Here is a 26,347-nt window from a genome sequence, read left to right as displayed (position 1 = left end):
CATACAACCAACATGATTTGCTTTGACCTTGATGAACTATTTATTCAAAAGTTGTGTTAATATATATTTATTATAATTTATATTCTAACTAATTTATTTTTAATTCCATCCCACTGAAAAAATGTTTTGATTTTGACCAGCTCCTTAAAATAAGATGTCAGCTGACTAAAACACAATAATGAAAGAAACTCCTGTTTTTATGCTGAAAAACTTGATTTTAATATTATCTCAGTTTACTTTGAATAATCTCTACTGCCTTCATAGAGGCATGATTAAAAAACTGTCATTCTCTTGTGGCACAGGAGCATTCGATGTCTTCGAAACATCATACACTGGAACCTGATCACCACCTTCATACTGAGGAATGTTATGTGGTTTTTGCTTCAGTTGATCGACCACAATATCCATGAGAGCAATGAGGTAACACCACCAACCTACACACTCAAGCCCGTAGAATCATTTCAACAAGTAAAGCTGTGAAGAATTTTATGTCAAGTATATTCTGTTGCAATTTACAAGTAACTTTGTGTTTTCGTTTTCAGCCTTGGTGTCGATTAATTACAACAATATACAACTACTTTGTGGTGACAAACTTCTTCTGGATGTTTGTTGAAGGATGTTACCTTCACACAGCCATCGTAATGACTTACTCCACTGATAAGCTCAGGAAGTGGGTGTTCCTTTTCATCGGCTGGTGTGAGTATGTTAATTTTGACGGTGCATTCGTAATACTTCTGCTATCTCTGAACTCTGAGTGGCAGTAGACATGTTAACTCCTCGTTAAGCAAGACGATGTGACCTGTGACGAGGTTTTCATTTTTCTGTTTTTAACTCCTACTTTTTCTCACAGATTTTAACTCAAATGTAAATATTAGAAGCTGAGCGGCCACAATTTGATATATCCTGCAGATACTTTTGTAAGCATCTGCTGAACGTAGGGAAACAGCTGACCCACAGTGTTACATGACATTTCTCCAAAATTCAAAATGAACATTTGCCTGACTGAATGCACTGCAGGTGAAGTCTGGTCAGCGAGTGAAGCGGAGGGAGACCTTTTAGTACTTCAAGATAAGGCTTTAATTTCATAAGAGAACAGAGCTGCAGTGAAGTGTGGAAAATGTCATTTTTTGTGCTTGACTTGCAGTGATAGAATGACTTGTGAGCATGTAGCAGATGCCCCGTCATGACCACATGAATTATCTATGCTTACCTTAACTTAAACTGCGGTATTAAGAGAAGCATGGTGTCACAGTATTCCATCTCGTGGAGGAAAAAATGCTCATGGAAACATGTGTGTATGCTTCCCTGAGCAAGTCTGACATTTTCCCTCTGTCTGTTTATGTAATGGTCATTGTGTGTTCTTGCAGAGGGAAAAAATACACCTAACTGTAACTAGGCCATGCTGAAATGACTCAACTGTGATTTATTAACACAGGATTGAAAAATAATAACCAGTAGATGACATGTGATTGGTAATGACACATGGATGACATGATTGGGGAGCTCATATTGGCTTTAAAATAGAAATAACCAAAGGCAGATATCAGTCATGTCAATCTAGTTTTAATGACTTAATGTGATTAAAATGTAGAGTAACTGATGGCTTTTCATGTGGTGATTAGATAATCAGTGAAGCTTCCTCTTTGTGTGAATTCTACTCATCAGTACAGTGAAATTCACTAAGCACTCCTGCAGGTGTAGATTAAACTTGGTTTTTGTTTTAATCCAACATATCTGTGCAGCGACATACGCTGTGGGATGTGTTTTCAGTGAACTCAATACCTTTTATTTTCTGTAATTAATACCCATAATCAGTTATATCTCATCAGTCAAAGGATAAAGGAAAACTTAAACTATTTAAAATGTATTACATGAATAGAAACAGGGCTGTAACCACCTATTTAATTTTTTCAACCTACCTATGATCCAATTCTTCAGGGTGGTTAAAGGGAATTCCCCTGGGACAAATTTTTAGAAACTAAACAGCTAAACTGACCATTTTAAAGCATACTAATTAAATCAGGATTCTTTGGATGACCGAGTATCATTCTAAAGAGTCAGCTTATGATTTTTTGACTTTTTTTATTGACTTTTAATCATATACTGTAACATTTTATGAATTTTTATAACATTTTTATGGCATACAATAATATTAAAAAGTGACACATAAGGCCAAAACACACCGGCACCGTACGACGCGCATCAAAACAAACACCCCCATTATTCTCTATTTACAAACCCACACCAGCGGCATGTCGTCGGCGTCAGTACCCCCCCTTGTCCACTACCCCTTGGCCCTTGAAATGAATCAACGAGGGGTAGGGGTTGAAATCTTTCCCTAGGAATTGGAACACCACTCACTACGTCACCGCGTCGGTTACGTTCACGCATACGTAACTATTTTAAACAGGAAGCTGCGAGCCATCTACATTTCAATGGAGTCTCATTCATCTTGCCGATCGCATTTGCCGCATTCATCATGCTTCGTTAGATGAACAACAGACAACAGGGGACTTCTGCTAGCTAGCTAACCAGCTAACATTACGAGGCAGCATAGTTATACTAGCTGGCGTGTTATCGTAATGTGAAAAATACGACAATTTTGCAGAACAGGACAGATGACAGACGCCAGATAGTGCGAGCTAGCTAGCTAGCAAACAAGCAACCTGACGACCATAGACATATATACATAGACGCCGCATCGACTGCCTGAGCGCGTCCTCGCCGGCCGCCATCTTGGATGGGTCTCGCTTTGCCTCCACAGTGCATTCACTTCTATTGAGGAAGGAGCTGTATGCACAAGTAAAATAGAATAACCCGCTGAATTTTCAACTGATTTTCACGCGGTTTGGTTTGTGACAAACGGCACACATGTAGTTATGATACAGGATGCTTTCGTACATTAAAAATGCGGGATTTCATGCTTTAATACTTCCTGCAGATAGCAACAGCATGTTATTTAGGTCACAACACAGTGCTTTTATTCACCTCAACCCCAGAGTGGGATATATATATATATATATATATGTATATTTATATTTATATAGATATATAGATAGATATAGATATACACACACATACACATATATATACACTGTATAAACACAATATACACAATACAAAACATAGTATAGCATATTAATAAATTTATTAATATATTTTAATAAAGAAAAAGCTCTATTGTTGATTGAGTTTATTTCTCACACACACCCACTCTCTTTTATACCCACAGCCATCAGACTTAATAATTCTTTGTTAAATAGATGATGATCTTACAGACTTCTTTGAAATTTTCTTTTTGGGGATTAGTAAAGATATTCTTATTACACTGCTGTGATCCCTCAAAAGTAGTAAAAAACATTTTCAGTATTTACATAAACACTGAAATTAATTTTGTTATTGGTATTATAACTATGAAAATGGGACTGTGGTCAAGATAATTTGAAAAAAGATACAGAAGGATGAGCAGCAGGGGATATTTGCAGCACAGCTGGTGGAAAAGTGAATATGTGCACAAAGGTGTGCTAGGCAAGGCAAGTTTATTTGTATAGCACAATTCAACACAAGGTAATTCAAAGTGCTTTACAGAGACATTAAAAGCAATGAGACACAATTTAAAACAATAAAAACAGTTGATTGAAAAGGGAAATAGAAATTGAGAATGATAGTGATAATAATAAAATACAGTAGCATAAAATAAAAACAGGCTCAATACATTGAACAGTCAGGATAAGAAAGGAAGTAGAATAATAAAAGGCATAAATCAGCAGTGTGTAGTTAAAAAGTACGGGCAGTAGAATACAGCAGGTAAGTATTTAATCTAAGAGTACGCTTCAGTAAACAATAGTGTTTTTAACCCTGATTTAAAGGAGCTGGTGTCTTTATTCTATAGCAATCACATTGTGCAATCAACATTTACATTATAATGACAGGTTAAAGCAAATAACTTGTCTATTTCCACTGGCCCAGCCCTAATTTCCTAGCCTGAGTGTCAGACTGAAGCTCCCAGAACCTTCAGTCTGACATCACCTCCATTGAAGGCGATTTACAAGGGGGAGGGAATTTGATTTTTCCCTAACCAATCAGTAGAGATCAACGACTCACCCAGAATCTGACATCATTAGTATCCATGCCTCGGGGGTGCCGAAAACAAGCGAGCATTGCCCGTTTAAAATGTGTCCGTCATCGTGCACGCCCAGCTGCATCGCCGTTAAATCCAGTTTAGCAGCTTCCTTAATTTGGTCCTCCATTAATGCGAGTAGTGGCGAAATACCTCGATAGCATCGTTAATGTGGTCTGTAGGATCTGTAGCGGTTGCCATTGTTGCTATCCTCACCAGTTACCCACCAGCGTACAGCTTGACATCAGTGTGGCACTAATTGGCTAATCGCTAGACCCGCCCCCACCCCCGGCATTCATTGGTCCGTCCATCATTTGGACGAGATAAATCGCAAATTCATTAATTTCCACCTTAACTGCTAATTTTCAGTCTGCTTCTAGTATCACAATAGTAACATAAAAACTAAAAACTAAACTGTAATACTAGAACTAGTAGTAATACGTTTAATAATAGTAATAACAGCAATAAGCTTAGGTTCAGTCAGTATTATGATTACATTTGCTGTTGATTATTTCGGACAGTGAATGGTTGTCTGTCTAAACATAGCATTATTCACTCCTATTTTTTTATCACCATATTTGGGAGGCATTTTGAGGCTATTTGAACACTGGGCTCGGAGGGGTGGAGATGTGTAACCCACAGGATATATTATCATTGCGGCCTGGAATAGAAGAAATTAAGTAGTAGTGTTATGCCCTGTTCACACCAAAGATTTGCAATGAGACAAGTGGAAACTTTCAAACACTTGCAATGTGCCATTCTGCAACGTTTAAAAAACGGTTCACATCGATGCAACTAGATGAGACAGTGTATCATCTCTATGCAACAACTCTCTGTACTTCTGTTCTGATTTCCAGCTTTACAGGTTTATTTTGTGGCTGAATATAATTTGTCGTTTCTTGAAGTATGAATGAGGATAGTGACAGTGAGATACTGGCGACAGCTGCATTTGCAGTAGTGATGAAACAGCGAAAAACAAACAAAACCAGCATCAGATGGACTGTATTCATAATAAATAAGCCACATGGTATAAATAACCAGCTCCAATTAATCAGTCAGTGAGAGTGTGTGTGTGTGTGTGTGGGGGCATAAACACACGCAGCGAGCGGTAGCACTGTCTGACACTGGTACACTGTGAGGACAGACACAGAGGGCTCGACAGGGAAGGTTGGCTGTAGAAATAGGTGACATGCTTTATGTTCTAAAACCAGCTGCTAGCTGGACCAGCTGAGTTGCAGGTGAAACCTTCAGCCAGCTTGAGTCGAGTTCAGACCGCTGCAACAGTTCTCTGCATCATTCTAAAACAGTTTCATCTTGTCACGAATCTTTGGTCTGAACTGGGCTTTAGTGTATGGACTATACATGATATAAATAGAGGTATTAAGTATAATCTCTACAAATGATTTAGTTCTTTCAGTCTTAAACCTGCTGCATTGTGGAAACCATGAGCCAGTCAAGAGATTGGATTTCTCATTTTGTCACTGATATATGTCTTGAGGTCGAGATGAGTCATTAGGAAATGGTGAAAGTGGGGCAGATTAAGTCTGTCTTCCACCAGAGGCCTGCTGATCTTAGCAGGGATCGAAATAGGTTCAGACCTGAACTCTTTCAGCCCTATTAAAGTTCATTTCACTCACCATTTCACCTTTATGAAGATCTGATCCACTTTGGCCACAAAACTCGACCAGCTCTCTGTCACCGTCTGATTTGTGCACTCATTAATGATATTTAGTTAGAAGCTCAATTAGCCTGTCGGCTCACTGGCAGGGTGAAAAAGTCAAGAATGAACTGCTTGTTTAAAAAGCAGCAGACTTTCCTCGAACTGCAGTCCTGAGTGCTTTGGGGTAGCAGTGAGACATCCCAAAGGGCTTCACTTTTTCTTACTTCGTACTTAACATGCAGTGAAAAGAGGAAAGATGGCTCTGCAGCACAGTCTCAAAACAGTTTGTAAAATAGGCATAACCTCTGAAATGCAGACCGATTGCAGTTGATGGAAGTGTCCTAGAGGGAAAAATGAAATAGAAATCTGTATTGCATTAAAAAGGAGATTTATCCCTAAAAGTTTTGTCTGTCTGTTTTTAAGAGAGGATGGAAGCTCAAGTTCAGATGGTTGTATCACAGATGATTCATGCACACTTGGTAGGGCTGCACAATATATTGTTTTTTAGGCTGCAGTTGTCTCCTTTGGTCTAAATCAGGGACTCATTTTGTCGCAAAGTTGTATAATTGCCTAGAGTTGGTTCGTGTCCTCACGGCAGCATTTACAAGAGGACCAGATCAAATGCCTTGTGTGAGAAAGCTGCTCTTGATTGGTCAGAATTTCCATGTGGGAAAAATCCAGGAAGTAAAGCAAACGTTGAAGAAGAGTACACTCTTCTTTCTAATGTCACAGTGGAGGGACAACTACGCAGGTTGATTTTAGCGCTGCTCATCGTGGACTATATTGCTGTCATTGTTCATTTTAGTCAAAGCATACAGTTTGAAAACGCGGCGTGGCTCCAACTAGAAAACAATGTTTTGATGCATTGGATGTGCTGAATGTGCATATTAAGGCAGTACAGGAGGAGGTGCACATTAATAATCCTCCAGGACTGTAACATGCTCATGTTTAACCCAAACAATGTGTCATGTGACTGCAGTTGGTTCAGATCCAGGTCGGAGCACCTTCTCACCACAAACCAATCGCACCAGAGTTCCTTTGGAACCGGACTGAGACCACCTCTTCAGGAAGGTCTCTGTCCGGTTGTTTTGGTGCACACCTGAGTGAGATTGCTGTGTTCACACCTGCCCAAATGAACTGCACTGAGGGGGCAAACGAACTTGAGTTTGATTGAACCGAACCAAACGGGAGGTGTGAAAGCACCTAGTCTGAGTGGGTGGAAGTTCGCTGCACAGATCAGCCTCTCATTGGGCGGAACGAGCCACCCGCTGAAGTCCCGCCCTACCAGCTCCGGTTGCAGTTTTCAACACGTCCTTTACTAACTTTTGCGGTGTTTGACCTTGTGGGGATGTAGCCATTTTTCTGCCATGGTTCACGTCCTGTAGGCGATATTTTTGTGGGCGTGTTACACCAAAACCTGTTTCCCCCCGGCAATATTTTTGCATGCACACCATTGCTGTGGCACCGCCAAGAACGATTGTGATTGGTTGAAAGAAATACAAGCAGCCGGGGCGTTTTTTTCTCCAATCTTAACGTGAGAGTCAGTCCAGCCAGACCTTTCTTTTCTTGAGAAAGGTCTGGTGAGCGAGACTAGAAAGCGCCCTTAATGTCATCGCAATGTGAACTTGTGCAGTAAACACTTTACGAATGACTATGATGTTGCACTCAGACATTTTAGCTGAATAAGTATCAGCAGAACTGCACTTTAAAATATAACTACTATTCTTTTTTTATTGTTGCCTTTTCTTTTCAGTCGTGTGTTTAATTTGTAGAATAAGATAATTTGGGGAATAGTTTTCCCTATTTTTTTTTAATTCAACAAGCAACTTGTTGTATTTGAGCAGCAAACTGAAAGTCGCAGAAAGGCATCATCGCCATATTCAACAACGTTATTGCATGTTGCATATTGTCCCCATACTGTGCAGCCCAACTGTAACATTTGGTCTTTTTTAAGTGAGACATGATAAAATAAAATCCATGTACGTGTCCATGATCTCCTCAGTTCATGTCACCTCCATAACGTGCAGCTAATTTGGGTCAACTCCTGCTGATTGACAGATCGGTGTTGAAGTCTGGTATGTAAAGAGAGCTGCGGTAGGCCTACATGAACGATGGAGAACGTGCACTGTTCTCTGTCTGAGATGATTTAGACTGTTTTTAATAATAGTTTCATTAGTGTTTCTCTGGGTGCATGTTTTACTTTGACAACATTTCTGAGAAGACCAGCACCTACTCCGTAACATTTGTTTTTCAGAGAAATGTGCATATATGCATCTGGCAGCAGCTGTGGTTCCTGAGTCATGTATCATGTAACAGTGAAGCTATATTAGACTTAAAATGTTATTAGTTCAGAAGAGAAAAATAAAAGCGTGTTTCCAGTTTGTACTTTGTAGCTGACCTTGTAGTCTTGTTATTTTTTCTTCATCTTGATCAAGCTGCACAAAGTTCTGTTTTGTGGTTTTTACCTTCATTATTCTGACACATTCCCTCCAGTAACATGGAGAGAAAAAAGCTGTTTGTAGTGAGGTTACAAAATGTATTTTACTGTAGATCACTGCTTTAAAATAACCCCATCTCCTAGAAATTACATTTGTACATTGCCAAACTGCTTTCTTAATTATGTTGGTGAATTGCTGTCTGGATTATGTTTGTTTTAGCTAATGACATAGGCAACAGGAGCACTTTGGTAAGGTTTGAAAAAGATAGTAATTTTAGTGATAATGATAATGATAATTAACAAGGTAATGAAAACATCATGCTGTATTCAGTGGATAGTGTATTTCAGAGGTGTGGAACTGGAGTCACATGACTTGATGAGAGTCAGCTCGAGTCGCAAATTTGAGAACTTGAGACTTGCTTGATTAACACGGACGAAAGACTCCAGAAATTGGCCTCCTGTTCCTGTTACATTCACCTGCTCTCTGACAGCAGCAGCTACGGTATGTTATGTGAGTGGAGACTTTCACCCTGACCAGAGGGCTTGGAGCACGAGAGGAAGTATTTAAATAATTTACTCTTGTAAAAGTAACTAATACCAGCCTGTAAAAATACTCTGTTATAAGTCAGATTCCTGCATTTAAAATGTTACTTGAAGTAACTGTAACTGAAGTAGTGTAAAAATGGTGTCATGATCCTGGGTTGTTGTTCATATTCTGTTATCTTGTGGACTTTGTTTTGGAGTTTTCTGTAATTTATTCATTCATGTTTAGTCTGCTTCCTGTTTTATTTTGTAGATTCTCTCCTCATGTGTCATGTCTGGTTTTACTTCCTGTCTTTGTGTGTGTTCCTTCCTTCGTTTGCGCCCTTCGTTTACACGCAAACGGAGATTTCTCCTCTGAAAACGAGTCTTTCTAAAAACTCCGGCCAGAGTGGAGATTTTGGAAAACTCCGGTTGCGCGTTTGCATGTAAACTGAGATAAACTGAGATAAACTGAGATAAACGGAGTTATAGGCAGCCGACGTCACAGTATGCGCCGTAACTTGCGCCTGTGTCAAAAGTGCGACCTATGTTGCTATGGTGACAATGGATACATGGAAGGCTTGAGCTTCTCGTTACACTGCCACCTACAGGTTTGGCATGCTCTTGTGTATATATACACGGGTAAGCGTAAACGAAGATCTTGTTGAAAATGGAGACGGTGAAATGTCCGTTTATGAAAATAGCCGGCAACGTGTAAATGGCCTCTGAGTCTTCCCTTCACACCTGTTTTGTATCAGTCTTGTCTGCTCCACCCTTGTTGTCAGCCAATCCCTGGTTCACTCCTTTTGCCCTTGTCTTCTTTCTCCAGCTGTGTCTCGTCCTGGTGATTAGTCTTCTGTGTATATATACCTGTGTTTTCCTTTGTTCGTTCGTCTGTTTTCCTGCTGTGATGATTGTGTTCATTTGTTGATCATGTTTTTTCTTTTTCATCCTGCATCCTTCCCGGTTGATCGTGTCTTTTCCTGGTTGGTTTTTAGTTTGGATTTTGCTCTGCTTCCAGTTGCCTCCTGATTCTGGATGTTCTTTATATACCAGCTTCATTAAAACTCGCCTTTTGTTAAAAACTGCATACCTATGGAGCTTTATCCCTATCTTTATTCAAGAGAGTGGTGTATCAGTTTGAGAGCATTATTTATTGATTTCACGCTCAAAAACCCTGCCCTCGCTCTCAAATAGCCTCTGCTTGCGCTTGGATCTACTCTGTTTCTGCTCAAACTGTGTGCTTGCACTCAGACACCATGTTGCTTGCACAGATTTCCTGCTCGAGCTTCGGCTTTTCTCCTCGCGCTCAAACTGTTTCTGTGTGCTCGCAGAATTGCTCTCTGCTGCTCTCAGATTTCTGCCCTGCGCTTGGATTTTTTTGTGTAACAACCCTGTCAAAATCCCCCAACCAATAGAATGCCAGATTTACTGTTGACCAATGAAATGATCCCTGCCTCCTTGTGGGCGTGCGAGCTTTAGTATTAGAGCGTCCTTATTGCAAGGACTTGACTTAATTACTTGGGACTTGCTTGAGACTTGAAGGTTATGACTTGAGACTTGCTTATGACTTGCACATGTGTGACTTACTCCCACCTCTGTAGTATTGCAGGATTGCCTGTTATGGAGGAAAACAAGTGAAATATGTTGTCACTGAACATTTTGCTGATTTGTTCAGTATCAACATTACCTCAGTACTTGCTGTTTCAAATTGTACATAAACAGAATTTTCAGGAGACAGGGTTAAAAAATATATATCTTACTATATAATGATGAAAACTCTGTGTGTGTGTTCCATGTTTTTCTCCTCACTGACTTGGTCAATCCATGTGAAATTTGGCACAGTGGTAGAGGGTCATGGGAGGATGCCAATGAAGCAATATTACATCAATTGGCCAAAGGGGGGCGCTATAGCAACCCATTGAAATGTCAAACTTTGAATGGGCATATCTCATGCCCCGTATGTCGTAGAGACATGAAACTTTGCACAGAGATGCCTCTCCTCATGAGGAACACATTTGCCTCAAGAACCCATAACTTCCACTTATATAGATTTTCCGCCATTTTGAATTTTTTGAAAAACACTTCAAATGGATCTCTTCCTAGGAAGTTTGAGCGATCTGCATGAAACTGGGTGAACATAATCTAGGGACCAATATCTAAAGTTCCCTCTTGGCAAAAGTTGGAAAACTTCCTAAAACTGAGCTTCTATAAGGCAATGAATATTGCGGAGGGCGTGGCTCATCACATAAAGGTGTAGAACATCTCAAGGGTTTCACCCATCACCACGCAACTTTGTAGGCATATGACCACACATAATCTGAGGGGACTCCTCCATTATTGAGCCCATCAAACAAAATGGGGGCGCTAGAGAGCTCATTTCTTATCTAGGCCTAACCGCCATATGGATTTTTACTAAACTTGGTAGATATGTAGAACAGGACGCCTCAAGGTGACTGGAGAAATTTAACTCTAATTGGCAACTGGGTGGCGCTATAACAACAGAAAAATGCTTCAAAATGGCTAAAATGCGACTGATCGCTGTGGCTCCCCCTGTGGACCAATGTTGGTGTGATGCTGTACTCCATGGGTATGGACTAGTATATTAGGTGTATATATAAACCTAATATACACCTATATTATATATATATATATATATATATATATATATATATATATATATATTCTATAAAAAGCTTTTTCTAACATATGTTGTTCCATGCCTGTTGTAAATGTCTGTTTTTATCTTTTTTATTTCTTTAATCCAGGCATTCCATGTCCTATAATAATAGCTTGGGCCATAGGAAAGTTGTATTATGAAAATGAACAGTGAGTATCCAAAAAGAAATAACACATATTCTGGCACTAATGTTCTTTTTAATGTTTTTATTAATTGTTTATTGATTATTTCTTTCCCCCTGTTAACAGGTGTTGGTTTGGTAAAGAACCTGGCAAATACATGGACTACATTTATCAGGGACCAGTTATTCTTGTGCTGCTGGTGAGCAACGACACATTAAGGCACTGCCCTGTACATCCACTGCCATTATTTTCACATTATCTGTGAAAACCATTTATTCATATAACACACAATTTACACTGGCATCTATCACTAATGCCTGCTTGAAAGTGTAAAGTGATGAAAAAAAGAAAAGAAAATTGTTTTATAATGAAAGCCATTTCCATTCCGCATCCAACTTATTGGAAAGGTGGAATTAATCTTCCTGATGGGTTCAGGCATTTCCACGCACAAGGAACTAAAAATAGGAAATTGTATTTGTAGGAATGTTTCCGCTAATGGTTTGTCACAGGCTGTTAGCATGTAGCAGTGCGGTAACCAGCTGTGATTTGTGTTTGGTTTGCTAGCACTTCCTCATTGAGAAAGGAGGTGGCTTTGACTTGTGTTGCCCTGTACCCCTCCTGCTCAGCGTTTAATGAGCAGAGTATGTTCGCAGCAGGAAATTGCTCTGGGTGTTTTGCAGTGTAAGCTGTTAGCACAGGGTTCCAAACTAATTATGTTGTGTGCTGTGTTTTTTTCCTAGATAAACTTTGTTTTCCTCTTCAACATAGTAAGAATTCTAATGACCAAACTAAGAGCTTCAACCACGTCTGAAACAATACAGTACAGGTGAGTTGATAGTGTTTATGATGGTATAAGTATAATAATGACACTTTGTCCTTGTGGTTTTATCCTCGATTGAACAACATGTCGTGTTTAAAGACCGTGAAGAAATGAATTTTCAGCAGCTGATTAAGAAAGAAGATGAAAATTAACCCACATAATTAGTGTCAATGTTTGAATTCTGACTTCATTTCATTCAAATCCTCTCAGACAGAAGATATTTGGGGCTCAAAAGATCCAAAGTTAATAACTATAAAGTGAAATCACTGCCTGTGCTGTAATCGCAGAGATGAAATATCATTCTCGTGGCTTTTGCTGCGTCTCTGTCAGGCTAAGTATTGCCTGTAATTGCAATTATTGTGGTAAATTAAAAACAATAACTCACATCAACACCCATAAACGTAATTGTTATGTTTCACTCACAAACGTGTGTACTTCAAGCATATAAATAAGATTTTTGTCAGAGAGTGGTAATGATCTACTGATATCTAATATCTTATGTTGCAGTGACCTCCTGCAGACCTGATGGTAGATATTTGATCTGGATTTATGGATGCGGTTAAAAAAGACGATAATGCGATAAGAAAAATGCCGGAGGTGTCTGTCATATTTATCGAAAGCTAGACAACCAATTTGACTTGAGTGAGCAAAAGGTAGTTACAGTTCTTTCTGCCAGAGGCCATTTCGTTCAGCCCCCACAGTAATCTTTGGAGGTGGCAAACCTCTCATGTATTTGAGGATACTTGGCGAGCTGTGCGCAGCCCTGCTTTATGTCATTATGTTGTGCATCTCACCGCAAAATTGTGAGTTCGCTTTTTTCACCTTTTATTACTGTGTCAAGTGTATTTTTTCCTCGGGGGATTATTTCAAGCGTACTGGGTGTTTGTAGTGACACAGCTCAGACATCCTCAATGCAGGCTTTTCAGGCTGGAGTTGGATTTACGGTCGGGGTTTGACAGATATGCTGACGTGAGCTGTGTAGAATTAAGTGAGTGGAGGACAGGAGTGCCAGGCATAAATTGGTGACCTTAATATAGAACATAATGCTGCTAAAATTGCTGCCAGTTACCTCATGCTGAAACAGAGAAGACAAAGGACGAGCTCCAGACTCCTGTTACGCCCCATCTAGGGGTGACGAAGACATAATATGAACTAAGCCCCAGTCCCTCCCAAGCAGGCACTAGGACAACTCCCTGAGTGTGTAAACAATTTGATTTACTTGCAATTACATGGAAACATGCTGTTTTTTTTAATCAGACTTCATCTTGGGTCAGGGCCAACAAAACAAACCAAATTATTTCTAGCTTATGGAGCTATCAAACCCATCCATCCATTCATCTGCTTATCCGAGGCCTGGTCGCAAAGTACCCCAGACATCCCTCTACCGAAACGCTTTCCAGCTTCTCCTGGGTGATCCCAAGGCGTTCCCAGGCCAGATGAGATATGTAATCCCTCCAGAGTGGTTTGGATCTGTCCAGAAAACCTCTAACAAGAGGCACTCAGGAGGCATCCTGATCCAATGCACAAACCACCTCAACTGGCTCCTTGTGACGCAAAGGAGCAGCGGCTTATCTCTGAGCTCCCTGTGGATGTCTGAGCTTCTCACCCTTTCTCTAAAGTGGGATTTATACTTCTGCGATGAATCAACGCCGTACCCACGGTGTAGGACCTGCGTCGATGTAGAGCCCACGCTGTACCTTACACCATAACCTGATGTGAACCTACCCAGAAATGTAACTACACAAGTCACGCATGTGATTCATCCTTCAGTGATTTATACTTTGGGATTTATCCTGGCTTCATATAAAAAGAAGAAATCTCTGCTCATGGCTAGGCTAATTTATACAATGTAAAATGCCATAGGCTTGTGCTAATAAGGTTAGCATGTTATATTTGTTGGGAGAATATGTTTAGTACAAGAGACAGTTGTTTTGTTGGTGAACCTTGTGAGTTGTAAAGGAGCCGAATTTTGTGACGTTACCTTTGTTAAATGTTGCTGTTGTCCCTGGTTTTATATGAGCAGAGGAAAAGGCTGCTAGGCTAATTTATACAATGTAAAATGCCATAGGCTTGTGCTAACAACATTAGCATGTTGTATTTGTGGGGAAAATGTGTCCAGATAAAGACAAGTGTTTGTCTGTGAATGCTGCGAGTTAACGTGAAGCTGATTTGTGTACTTGTGTTTGAAATTGTCTATATTTAGCCATGTTTAATGTGTGTTTAATGTGTGTTTTGAATCAACTAAACTTTACAGAAACCTCACCATCAACTAGTGTTTTGGAGGTGTAACTGCAGAGTGACACGGACACACCACTGCACAAGTATAAATGTTCACAACGGCGTAGGCCACAAGTGTAGGCTACGGCGCAGGCTATGCATAGAGCTGACGCACAAGTATAAATCCCGCTTATGGCTGAGCCCTATGGAAGAAACTCTTTTTGGCCACTTGTATCCACGATCTAATTAATTCCGTCACTACCCAAAGTTCACGACCATAGGTGAAGCTGGGACATAGATGGACCAGTAAATTGAAAGCTTTGCCCTCTGACTCAGCTCCCTCTTCACTGCAACAGAGGCAGTAACTCTCTCCCGACCCAGAGGGGGAAATCCATCATTGTCCAGCAGAAAAGCATGTCCTCAGATTTGGAAGTGCTGACTCTCATCCTGACCGCTTCACACTCGTCTGCTAACCGCCCCCCTTGCATGCTGGAGGTCTCAGTGTGATGAAACCTACAGAGTCACATCATCTGCAAAGAGCAGGCCAACACCTAACCTGAATCGAGTACATTTACTGTACTACACTCTCTAACTTAATTAAAGAGGAGAAAACAAAGTTATTGATAAAGATAGCCCGCCCCTACGACCTCCAGCAGAACAAGACCTTAAGTGTGGACACACAAGAATACAAATTACGGCCACACATCTTGGGCTCTTACATCTGATTAGCTACTGTGGCTCTTAAGTGAATCTAAAATAAGTTCAACAGTTCAAACATGTACTCTCTGGAAAAGAGCTGTAGAACCAAAATACATCTATTTTAACTTATTAACATTACAGCTGTAGGCTACATGAATAATTATAAAACTCTGTAATGATGACATATCTCCCTGCAGACCTGGTGGTTTATAATGAAATAAAAGGCATGAAAAATTAGAAATGCATTATTAACAAAAATCCTGGCAACCCAAGCTTTGTTTTTATCGAACCATTTGCAAGTCTTCAGTTACACTATCTCATTAAGGTAGTGTCTTTATAAAATGTGGTACTGTATCTTGCAAACAAGGGTTCAGCTCTAATAATGTGTGGTTATTTTGAGAAGCAAAGTGGTTGAGTATATTTGTTTATTTCCCAGTCGGCCCACTGAAGCAGAATCACGCCGCAGATGGAATCCAAGTTCTTATTATACTAACTTTATTCTATTATTTTTTATAAATGAAACTGATGATTTTTTTTTTTTATCCTTGTCCTCACAGGAAAGCTGTGAAAGCAACACTGGTCTTGTTACCTCTGCTGGGCATCACCTACATGCTTTTCTTTGTGAATCCGGGGGAGGACGACATCTCACAAATCGTTTTCATCTATTTCAACTCCTTTTTGCAGTCTTTTCAGGTGAGACCAAGGATAATGACGCAGTGTGACACTGGCCAACGCTCAAAAGCCCACACACACTGTGTTCAAAGTGAACAATGTGAGTCATACTGATTCCTTAACGCGTCTTATTGCAGAGTCGTATCACTTCTTTTCAGTTTATGAGCCTTCTTCAGCAAAGATGATTCGAAGTAGCACCCTGGCTGTGCTTACACACAGTGTGGCTCTCCTGCCTCATGTTCAGTGCTCTCAGCTGACACAGTTAACAGAGCCATGTGGCTATGAGCTCTGCGCTGTGGCCGTTTTTTTTTTTGTTTTTTTTTTTGTGCCTCCATCTTCTGTGTTTAAATGTAAGACTGAGTGGGCAGAGAAAAGGCATTTCAAGCTGAGCTTTTTCAGTCAAGAATTATATTTGTCATGACACATTTTGCATTTTTTCCATTTTCTTCTTATGACTGCACCATCTGAATTCTCTGATGTCTAATTAAGGTGTCATTACACAATAGAGCTGCATTTACCTCTTTTAATATCAATGTGTCTTATTCTGCAGGGATTCTTTGTGTCAGTGTTTTACTGCTTTCTAAATGGAGAGGTGAGTCACTGGAGTTTTGCTAAAGACTCAGTATTTATGAATTTAATTAAGTTGTCAATGTGTTTCTTGATATATGATCTTAATTAAGCAACACATGGATTTCCTTGATTAGTTTAGGCAAGTTTTATTCTAACTATCCTCTTACTGTAGTTACAAGTTCAAGCAGGGGGTAGGATCAGGTAGCTTTCATTAAGACAAAAACTGCTGGGAGATATTCTGCTCTAATAGTGAAATTGTAGCATTTTGATTAAATATGAAAAGAAAACATCTGTCATTGTCATCTAATTAAAATGAAAGCAAATTGCTTGACTTCCAGCTGTTTCGGTGTCATTAGTGCCATTATAGCAATTGCATATTTGTCAGTAATTGTGAAAAATGAAGGACCCTCTTGCCACTCTCTCACAACAGCCCTCAAATAATTGAAACTCGATGGTGGAGAGGTGGTTAATTCGGTAAGGACATGTGAAGAATTTGAGTCATCCCTCTTGTACAATAATTTAATACAAGTTCAAAATCGGCATCAGCCAAAGCAAAAATGGGGCACTAAGGGATAGATTTGAATTTCGGACATTTTCGTTTGCAGATAATTCTCTTATTGTACTCCAGTGAAAATCAGTGGTAAAATTATTTTCTGGGGGGAGCATGCCTCTAAATTCCAAATCGCTATGCAATTGGCTATTCCGATATTTACAGTGCACATATAATGATTTGAACTTCTCAAATAACAATTCCTCTGGCCCTACAAATTGAATTTCTGTAAGAATTTTTACCCACACATTGCTCTTTTAATGATCAAATACGATTTTATATCATGCATTCTGTCCAGACTCTGTAGGATTCAGCAGTGCAGAAGATTTTGCCTCTGACACATTCCCCTTTGTATCTGTTAAGTATGAAGCTACAGCCAGGAGACAGTTTGGTTAGCATATCATAAAGACTCTAAACATGGTGGAACAGCTGGCCTCGCTCTGTCACAACTCATTTTTAAAGTTCAGCTTTTGTATGTTAAACAAACAAGATCCATCCATCTATTTTCATCTGCTTATCCGGGGCCGGGTCGGGGGGACAGCAGGCCAAGCAAAGCAGATGTCCCTCTCCCTAGCAACACTTTCCAGCTCCTCCTGGGGGAAGGCGTTCCCAGGCCAGATGAAATATGTAATCCCTCCAGTGTGTTCTGGGTCTGCCCCGGGGCCTCCTACCAGTGGGACGTGCCCGTAACACCTCTAATGGGATGTGCCCAGGAGGATCCTGATCAGATGCCTGAACCACCTCAACTGACCCCTTTTGATGGGAAGGAGCAGTGGCTCCACTACGAGACATAAACAAGATGTAACGTGTTATTTAATGTGCTTTAGAGGTGCTGATAGGCAGTTTTTTTCACCTTTGGATATTGACAGACTAGCTTCTTTCAACTTAGTTGCCAGATGTGGGCACTTTACATTTCTGCAAATGGTGGCTATGTACTGTAACATTCTTATGTTGTTGTATAGGAGAAGAAGGTATACTTCATTAATACCAGAGGGGAAATTAAACCTTTTCCCTCTGTTGTTATACATACAGGCCTGAAATAGACACACATGCACAAACAGGACCTATACATGCATTAAATGGAGACGTCAGAGCGAAGGCACTGCCTTGGACAATCTCTGTGATGATTGGTGACCTCCACTCATCATCTCATGCATCTCTCCCTTGTGGGGTGCCACAGGGATCTATTCTTGGCCCTATCCTTTTTTCATTGTATTTGCTACCTCTGGGATCAATAATGACAAAACACAATCTGTCTTTCCATTTTATGCAGATTTATTTGCAGATTTGCCCATGAAACCCAATGAAAGTACTGCAAACCTTTGGGTTTTGTAAAGAGCTATAGAAATAAGTGTTGATTGATTGATTGATTGACAGGCGCCCCAAGCAGTTGGAGGTTTGGTGCTTTGCTCAGTGCCCAATAGGCAGTCTGGCACCTCTCCAGCTACCAGTCCACGCTCCATGTTTGGTCTAGGCGGGGATTTAAGCTGTAACCCTCTGGTTCCCAACCCAAGTCTATGGGCTTGGGCTACTGCCGCCCCAGATATGCTGAAACTGTACATTCCTTTATTATTCAACAACACTGTAGTTGTTGTGCAGTCATGCACAAAAGCCACTGAACTTATTGTTAAGTTCTCTCATTAAGCCCAGGGGATGAGGGAAGCAACAATAACATTAAACTGGGCAAAAAGTATAAAGGGAGCTGAATGAGCAAAAGTAAGAACAATAAAGTACATGACCACAAAAGGCTTTAAGGATCTCAGCTGAAAATTACTCTCTAAAAAGAAGAAAGCTGCCCCAATTATATGACCAACAAGTAAACTGTATATACAAAGGATACAGCACAACACCAATAAACACACTCCATTCACACAGGAGTACAAAAATCCGCTACACCACAAGAAAGGTTCAGGAACCAACAGCACAGCCCTCAAGCTGCCAATAGGCCCACTGGCACTTTCTGCACTCTCTCCAGTCCTTTTAACCAGCTCGTTCCTGATGAGCTGATTAGGTACAGGTGCACTCAACAACTCTCTGCACCATGAGGAGCATGAAGAATGACACCTGGAAAGACGCCAGAGAGAAGAAAACACAGACAGAAAACACAACCCTGGGGCATGGAACAGTTATGGTTAGGAGAGAATATGTTTTGGCTGAAAAAAAAAAACTTTTGGTGGCACAATGATGGCTGAAAGTGCTGCCATTGTTTCACTGAAAAGCAAGTGTTTTTTTTTTTTATTGGTCCCAAACAGTGGATCAGTGTCACTCCATCCACCTCCGGATGACAAAGCCGGCCTATATACATGTAATCACAATTACATCACTTTAGAAACATTGATATGATATGTATGAAACATACAAATGTAACAGATCTGTTTGCAGAAATGTACATATGCCAGCATTTTCTTCTTGTGGTGACTGGGCTACTTTTTTTCCAGTCTTTATGCTAAGCAAACACAACTGTCCCCCAGCTGTAGCTTCATATATAACTAGTCCATACCCATTATGTACAGCATACCATACCATGACTTCATCATACCAAAAATTAGGGAAAAAAAAGGAAAACATTGGTCCACAGGGGGAGCCACAGCGATCGGTCACATTTTAGCCATTTTGAAGCATTTTTCTGTTGTTATAGCACCACCCAGTTGCCAATTGGATTTTAGTAAAAATCCATATGGCGGTTAGGCCTAGATAAGAAATGAGCTCTCTAGCGCCCCCATTTTGTTTGATGGGCTCAATAATGGAGGGGTCCCTTCAGATTATGTGTGCTCATATGCCTACAAAGTTGCGTGGTGATGGGTGAAACCCTTGAGATGTTCTACACCTTTATGTGATGAGCCACGCCCTCCGCAATATTCATTGCCTTATAGAAGCTCAGTTTTAGGAAGTTTTCCAACTTTTGCCAAGAGGGAACTTTAGATATTGCTCCCTAGATTATGTTCACCCAGTTTCATGCAGATCGCTCAAACTTCCTAGGAAGAGATCCATTTGAAGTGTTTTTTAAAAAATTCAAAATGGTGGAAAATCTATATAAGCAGAAGTTATGGGTTCTTGAGGCAAATGTGTTCCTCATGAGGAGAGGCATCTCTGTGCAAAGTTTCATGTCTCTACCACATACGGGGCATGAGATATGCCCATTCAAAGTTTGACATTTCAATGGGTTGCTATAGCGCCCCCCTTTGGCCAATTGATGTAATATTGCTTCATTGGCATCCTCCCATGACCCTCTACCACTGTGCCAAATTTCACATGGACTGACCAAGTCAGTGAGGAGAAACACGTGGAACACACACACAGACAGAGTTTTTGTCATTATACAGTAAGATAAGATGACAGTAGTGTTACAGTCTCCCATCTTCTATCAGCCACCTTTTCTTAAACACATCTTTTCTTTTCCTTATTTTGTGAGTCACAGTCTCCATGAACTTTACGTCATGAAACATATTTTTACATTTTATTAAATCTGGGGTGTTGGTTTTTTTTTACCCTTTAGTTATTTGTTTCAGTGCTGTGATACTCAGGATTCTGATTCAGGTATTTTTCATCTTCATCCTCAACATTTTAGGTACGTTCTGCAGTAAGGAAACGGTGGCACCGCTGGCAGGACAACCATGCCCTTCGAGTGCGAGTGGCGCGAGCCATGTCCATCCCCACATCACCGACCAGGATCAGCTTCCACAGCATCAAACAGACCACAGCTGTGTGAGCAGCACATAATCTCCATCGCAACATCTAAGGGAACAGACTTAATCTTTTTGTCCAGTGCAAACAATGAAGTGATCCACAGAACAGACTGAATCCTCCGACAAGGCCGCAGTGTGTCCAGTGTGATTGAAGAGTGGGGAGATTCTCTCGTCTGGTGAGAGCAATTAAAAGCATCTAAAAGTCTTCTTTAACCACCCGTGAAGTAAAATGGGCACAAAAGATTCTTGGAGGACTTATCTCCCAAAATATATTGTACATGAGGTGCACACGGGGTCTGAGTATTCAAAAGACTTAAAAACGGCATCATTATCAAACTGTCACATCACAGCAAGTGTTATCATCTGATCTTAGCGTTCTTATGGCTGTCATCTTACAGCTTAGCGTTTGTTGGTATAGAGCAAGATAATCCTACAGGATTTGCAGCAGGATACTTGAACAGCTCATGCACTTGTGGCATCTGCTCCATTGTTGCTTAGAGGAAGTGCGACAAGAACTACTCGCAATTTAATTAGATACATTGACCGAGATGCAGTCAGAGATGTTGGCAGATTTGTATTTAGTGTGACGAATATGAAAATCTAAAAAGGCTCTTTGAGTTAGCACTCTCTGACATCAGCAGCTGCGTTTGACAGCTAGAAAAGAGGCTTTGGGGAAGAAGAGGGTTCACCTGAATTAAATATCAAAAAGTCGATGGTATAAAAGGCACAAGATTCAAAAGAGACACTTCTCCTCTGACAAAAATAATTTGAACACTTCGTATTCAACATAATCTCAACACGTGGTTAGGTGTTTTTGGTCAATGTGAGATGATGATTTTCTATAAACAAGCCATTTTAGGAGCCTTTATAATGTGTCCTCAGAGCAGTCTGAGCTCTTTTATACAGTGCTAATTTTTTTGTCCTGTACCATACTGTTGTGAACATTGTTAAAATACTCATTCAGCTTCCTCTCTTCTTTTCCAGCTTTTTGTTTTCACCTCTATTTTTAAATTCCCCTTTGTTGGATTCTCCTTTTTTTCTCCTCATAGACGAAAGGTGTGAACGTAAAGAGCAATTTAAGGTGTCATGTGTTTGAACCCCCTGAGGTTGATGGATGAGCAGTCCCAAATTAAATCTCTCGTTTCAAAAGACTAAAGATAAGATTATATATTACATAGAGTTGGGATAGTGATTCTAAGCTATTTATGTAAAGTATATGTATGTTAAGTGCCATGCATGGATTCATCATGCAGGCACAGTGGACGCAGATTAAATTCTTTTGGCTTTATGAAATCCTTGTGGCTCTCTAGTAATCTGTGTCACAACTAAGCTGCTGGTTCAAGAGAAAAGAAGCTTGATGAAGTGAGCACTGTACACTCGCCCCGCCGACTCTGCTCACACAATAATGGGAACAAACATCTCTCTGCAAAGTCAAAGTCCAAAAGTACTTTTTGTTTTCTGCAAAGGGGGTGAAGAGGTGAGAGGGAGGGTTCGCTTTAAAAAGGATTATAAAAAAAAAAAAGAAAAATCTGAATTATGTTGCAAGCTTAAGCTTTGATGCAGATGCTTCTTGTGTGTCCCAAACATTTACTGTCACATCAGGAGAGTCTTTCTGTCCGTCAGGTGGTACGATTAAGAATGTTCAAAGGAATAGTTTGACATTTTTGGAAATACAGTTATTTTCTTTGTTGCTGAGGGTTAGATGACAAGATTGATACAGTTCTCATATTTGAGTTAGTTTAGCTTAGCTTAGTTTAGCTAGGCACAAAGACTGTAATAGGGGGAAGCAGCTGGCTAAGGCCGCATCAGGCCGTGTCTTCAACTGCCTGGAAAACATGAGGTCAAGTGCTGGGTGCGACTCTTGTGCCTCATCTGTGCCAAATTTCAAGGGTGTGGATACAGGTTGTGCCTGACATTGCTTAACGACCATAAACAGCAGCCTACTTACCAGAAATCCGGAGTTTGAAGCTGACCGTCATCCAGGCATTGTTTTTTTAAGTGGCAGTCTGTGGAGCAGATGTAAAGCTCCAGGTTGCCAGGTATCATAGATTTATCATAGACTGATATTTACTGAAGAAAGAGAAGATATCTGTTGGCTGTGATTGGTTAATCCTTTCGCATGACATGCAGTGTGCGTTGCTGCATTTCAAAAGTTGAACTCTTTTTTTCAGGGTACAGCTGTCACACCATGAAAAAAAGTACTTGGAAACACGTGTGTCACAACACATTCTCACTCCAACCTCATCACATACCGACGTTTGGTCATGGACTTTCCACGTCCGGATACGACCTGAAAGGTAACCTGGGTGTGTTGGTTGTTGACGTACTGGGAATCTGTGTCAAGTTCTGCCTGTTACATGCATTGTCTTCTTTCAAAAGACGCTTTCACATACAGTCTCTTTTAAAATAAACACACTACGTCAGTACAACAACGCCAACTGATGTTTTTTTTCCTCCAGCAACTAACGCACGTGGTTGGGTTTAGGCAACAAAAGCATGTGGTTAGATTTAGGCCTCATTTACACCGCAAGCAATGCATTCGCGTAGCGCTCACGAACGGTCGCTGTTTACTCGCGTTTTCATTTTGGCGAGCATGTTAACAGGCTAGAACATTCACACCGCATCCGTTCTACGTGCTGCTCAAGTCACACTGCTTTCACGAGCAAGCTCGAAAATAGAAGAGACAGCAATTTTTTGCGCGAGTCACGAGCAAATTGTCGCTGTATTCAACAAAATATCGACATCTACCGTGGCCGAGAGACGTCACAACACATGCACACTCATGTAGTAGTAATACAAAGCAGACAAAGACTACTTACCCATTTGTAGTGCTAAATATTAATTCTCCAAGCGTTGGAATAATCAGTGGCGTGCAAACCTGTCCAACCTGGGCTTTGGGTCCAAACTCACTTCTTCTTTGGGGTTTGTTGGAGATTTGCAAACATGGTGCACTACAGCCACCAACTGTTCAGGTATGGTTTATATTTTGACCGGACAGCAGCAGCCGCTGTGTGACACGACTGTTTGGTTTTGGTGTGAATACACGTGTGCTGCTGTTACGCTTGTGGACCACTTCGCAAATGCATCGCTTGTGGTGTAAATGAGGCCTTATGAAAAAAGAACAGGGTCTGGTTTTATAATCATACAGGACACAAACACTGCTCTCCTGGGTGAAAGTCCGAGTATATGGGACAATCCACCACCCTCCCGCCACCCCTACTTGGACTTTCGCCACCTTAACTCTTGTTCTTGTCCCGCTGCGTTTCCTCCTGACGCTGCCGAGTGCCATTAAATTATAATGGCAACTGGCCGCGAGTCATGCCGAAGTTAAAGGACAGCTTTTTTTTGTCATTGTCTGATGCCGCATGTCACTGCCCAAGCACCAGATTTTGACGACTTGGGAGCGAGACTGGTTTTGTGTCGTGAAAGCGTTGCTTTTGATTGCGCCTTCTGCGAATCTACATTAAAAACAACTGATCTGAGTTGCAAAGTACACGGTATGTTTACAGGCCCTTAGTTCTGTCTAAATGGGTCCACACTGGCTGCCTGATAACCACGTCACCTCACAAGTTAAGCTAGCACGCATGCTACTTCTCATGTAACTCTCAGCAAGAAAGCGAACATGCATATTTCCCAAAATGTTGAAATTTTTTTAAATAAATGGCTTTGTTTTATTTTAGTTTGTTTTGTATTTATTTGATATTTATTTGTTTATTTAAGTTATTTCATATTTTTGTGAGGATTCAATCCTCTGGCTCTGTTGTAGTTCTGGGCAAAAAAAACAAAAACAAATAATTTTTCTGATCAAGTTGTTTGAGGGTGTTGTATAGAAAGTAAAATATTTCATCACTCCTTGTAGTAAAATGTACATTTCATATTTGTATTTTATAATATTTTGTTACATCACAGCAGAGTTTTTGTTGATGTTGTTGATATGCTGCTCCACTGAACTGACATCAAAAGTTGATCATCCAAAGCGATTTAGATGTAAATATTTTATCGTAACATCAACCTGAATTTCTGTTTCTGGCATCACAACTTGTGCAGCTGCATCACTGCCCGTGACCTCATCATGTTATGTACACATAAAAAGTACATTATCTTACCTAAGTGAATATTTTCATACAAAAATAAGAAAAAAAAGTCATGTATTCAAACTCACCAAAGAGACAAACCATGTTTACCAGCATCCAGAACTTTTACTGTCTACATATTTCTATTGTTGTCGTTGCACTTTGTAGACCGAATCTTGTTGACTTTCTTTTGTACACCATTTGTTGTACATGATTAAATGTATTCAGTGTGATGTCAGATTTGTTAACTTATTCCTGTACATGAATATATTTGACGTACTGATTTTATGGGAAATATTTGTTGAACCACCCATGTTGCCTTATGAACAACACAAAATGCATTTTTTTGTGAACAGGAAGCTAATGTCTCTGTAAATGATGTATCATTGTGTTACTGATATACATTTGTACATGCACATGTGAAAGGAAAAATATTTATTTGAATTAAAATTATACTCTGATTACGCTCTTATTTTTGCTCTTTGGCTTTTCACATTAAAAGGTCTTATTTTTAAGGGAGCCTGAAAACAACGGTGATCCGTGTTGACAGGGTTTATGATGCATTATGTCTGTTGAGTTAAACTGGGCAGTGTAGCATTGGCTGCAGATTGCACTAATGGGATCTGTTTATTCATTTGCTATTTATCCCTCTATCTCCAAGCACTGTATGAAATAAATGCAGCTGTCTTGTAATGACTCAATCATATAATTATTCTTATGATAGACTACCGCAGCTTCACTGGCACTGTGGCATGTAATTGTCTTACTTGTAAATATAGTTTTCAGTGTCTTGAGAGAGTGCCTCCGAGGTTATGCAATATGAATGCAGATAGAGACTCATACATTTCAGGCTTCTGGAGTGAAGTGGAGCAGAAACTACCGCCTTTGCCCAGAACCCTCAGGACTCAATGAGTTATACATCCCCAAACAATTAGCCCAGACTGTGATGCAGCTTAATAAAGGCTTGTTGTGGCAATTAACATTTCTGATGGTTGACAACAGCATGAAAGGCAGACAGTGGATATGATGTTCTGGAGCGCCAGAGGCTGACAGCAAATCTGCATTTTGCACTGTTTGCCCCAAACTCATTTGCTTGGATACTAAACTGCATTTAACCAGTCATTAGCTCAGCTAGAAATTAATGACTTGCACAACAGCTTGAGGTCGCCACTACAGTCTTAACAATGCTTCATTCATAATGCTATGATGAGGTGTTTCCCAAAGCACTGTGCATCAATTTCAATACAAAAAAAACAAGTTAAGGTTGAGTAATGTTTCCAGTCACTGCAGGAAATGATTGCTTTTAAGAAGAATGATCTCAAATACTTGGCAGCATTTTTATTTTAAAAACACCCTGTCAATGTTACACAAAGGTGAGTTCATTTGTCACTGGCAGAGCCACTGAGCCTGCGACAACAGCTTAATCATCAGGTCTGACAACAACAAAAAAAATCTGATAAAGGCCTATACCGAGCATTCAGGAAGTACACAAGACCCCATCACTTTTTTCACATTTTGT

General features: G+C 40.3%; 1 protein-coding gene across 1 annotated transcript in view; it reads left to right on the top strand.

Annotated features, from left to right (window-relative positions):
• The window catches only part of LOC125901753 (corticotropin-releasing factor receptor 2), a 68,780-nt gene extending 43,542 nt beyond the window's left edge, over positions 1–25,238 (top strand). The window contains exons 5-12 of the mRNA XM_049597640.1: positions 303–420; positions 543–696; positions 11,508–11,568; positions 11,668–11,740; positions 12,282–12,367; positions 15,835–15,970; positions 16,500–16,541; positions 20,638–25,238. Coding sequence (XP_049453597.1) covers positions 303–420; positions 543–696; positions 11,508–11,568; positions 11,668–11,740; positions 12,282–12,367; positions 15,835–15,970; positions 16,500–16,541; positions 20,638–20,778 — 811 coding nt within the window. The 3' untranslated portion in view covers positions 20,779–25,238. The remainder of the gene's footprint in view (positions 1–302; positions 421–542; positions 697–11,507; positions 11,569–11,667; positions 11,741–12,281; positions 12,368–15,834; positions 15,971–16,499; positions 16,542–20,637) is intronic.
• Positions 25,239–26,347: the final 1,109 nt, after the last annotated feature.

Source organism: Epinephelus fuscoguttatus, linkage group LG15 (assembly GCF_011397635.1).
Source record: "Epinephelus fuscoguttatus linkage group LG15, E.fuscoguttatus.final_Chr_v1".
In the NCBI taxonomy this organism is placed as follows: domain Eukaryota; kingdom Metazoa; phylum Chordata; class Actinopteri; order Perciformes; family Serranidae; genus Epinephelus; species Epinephelus fuscoguttatus.
This window is presented reverse-complemented; position numbering and strand designations above follow the sequence as displayed.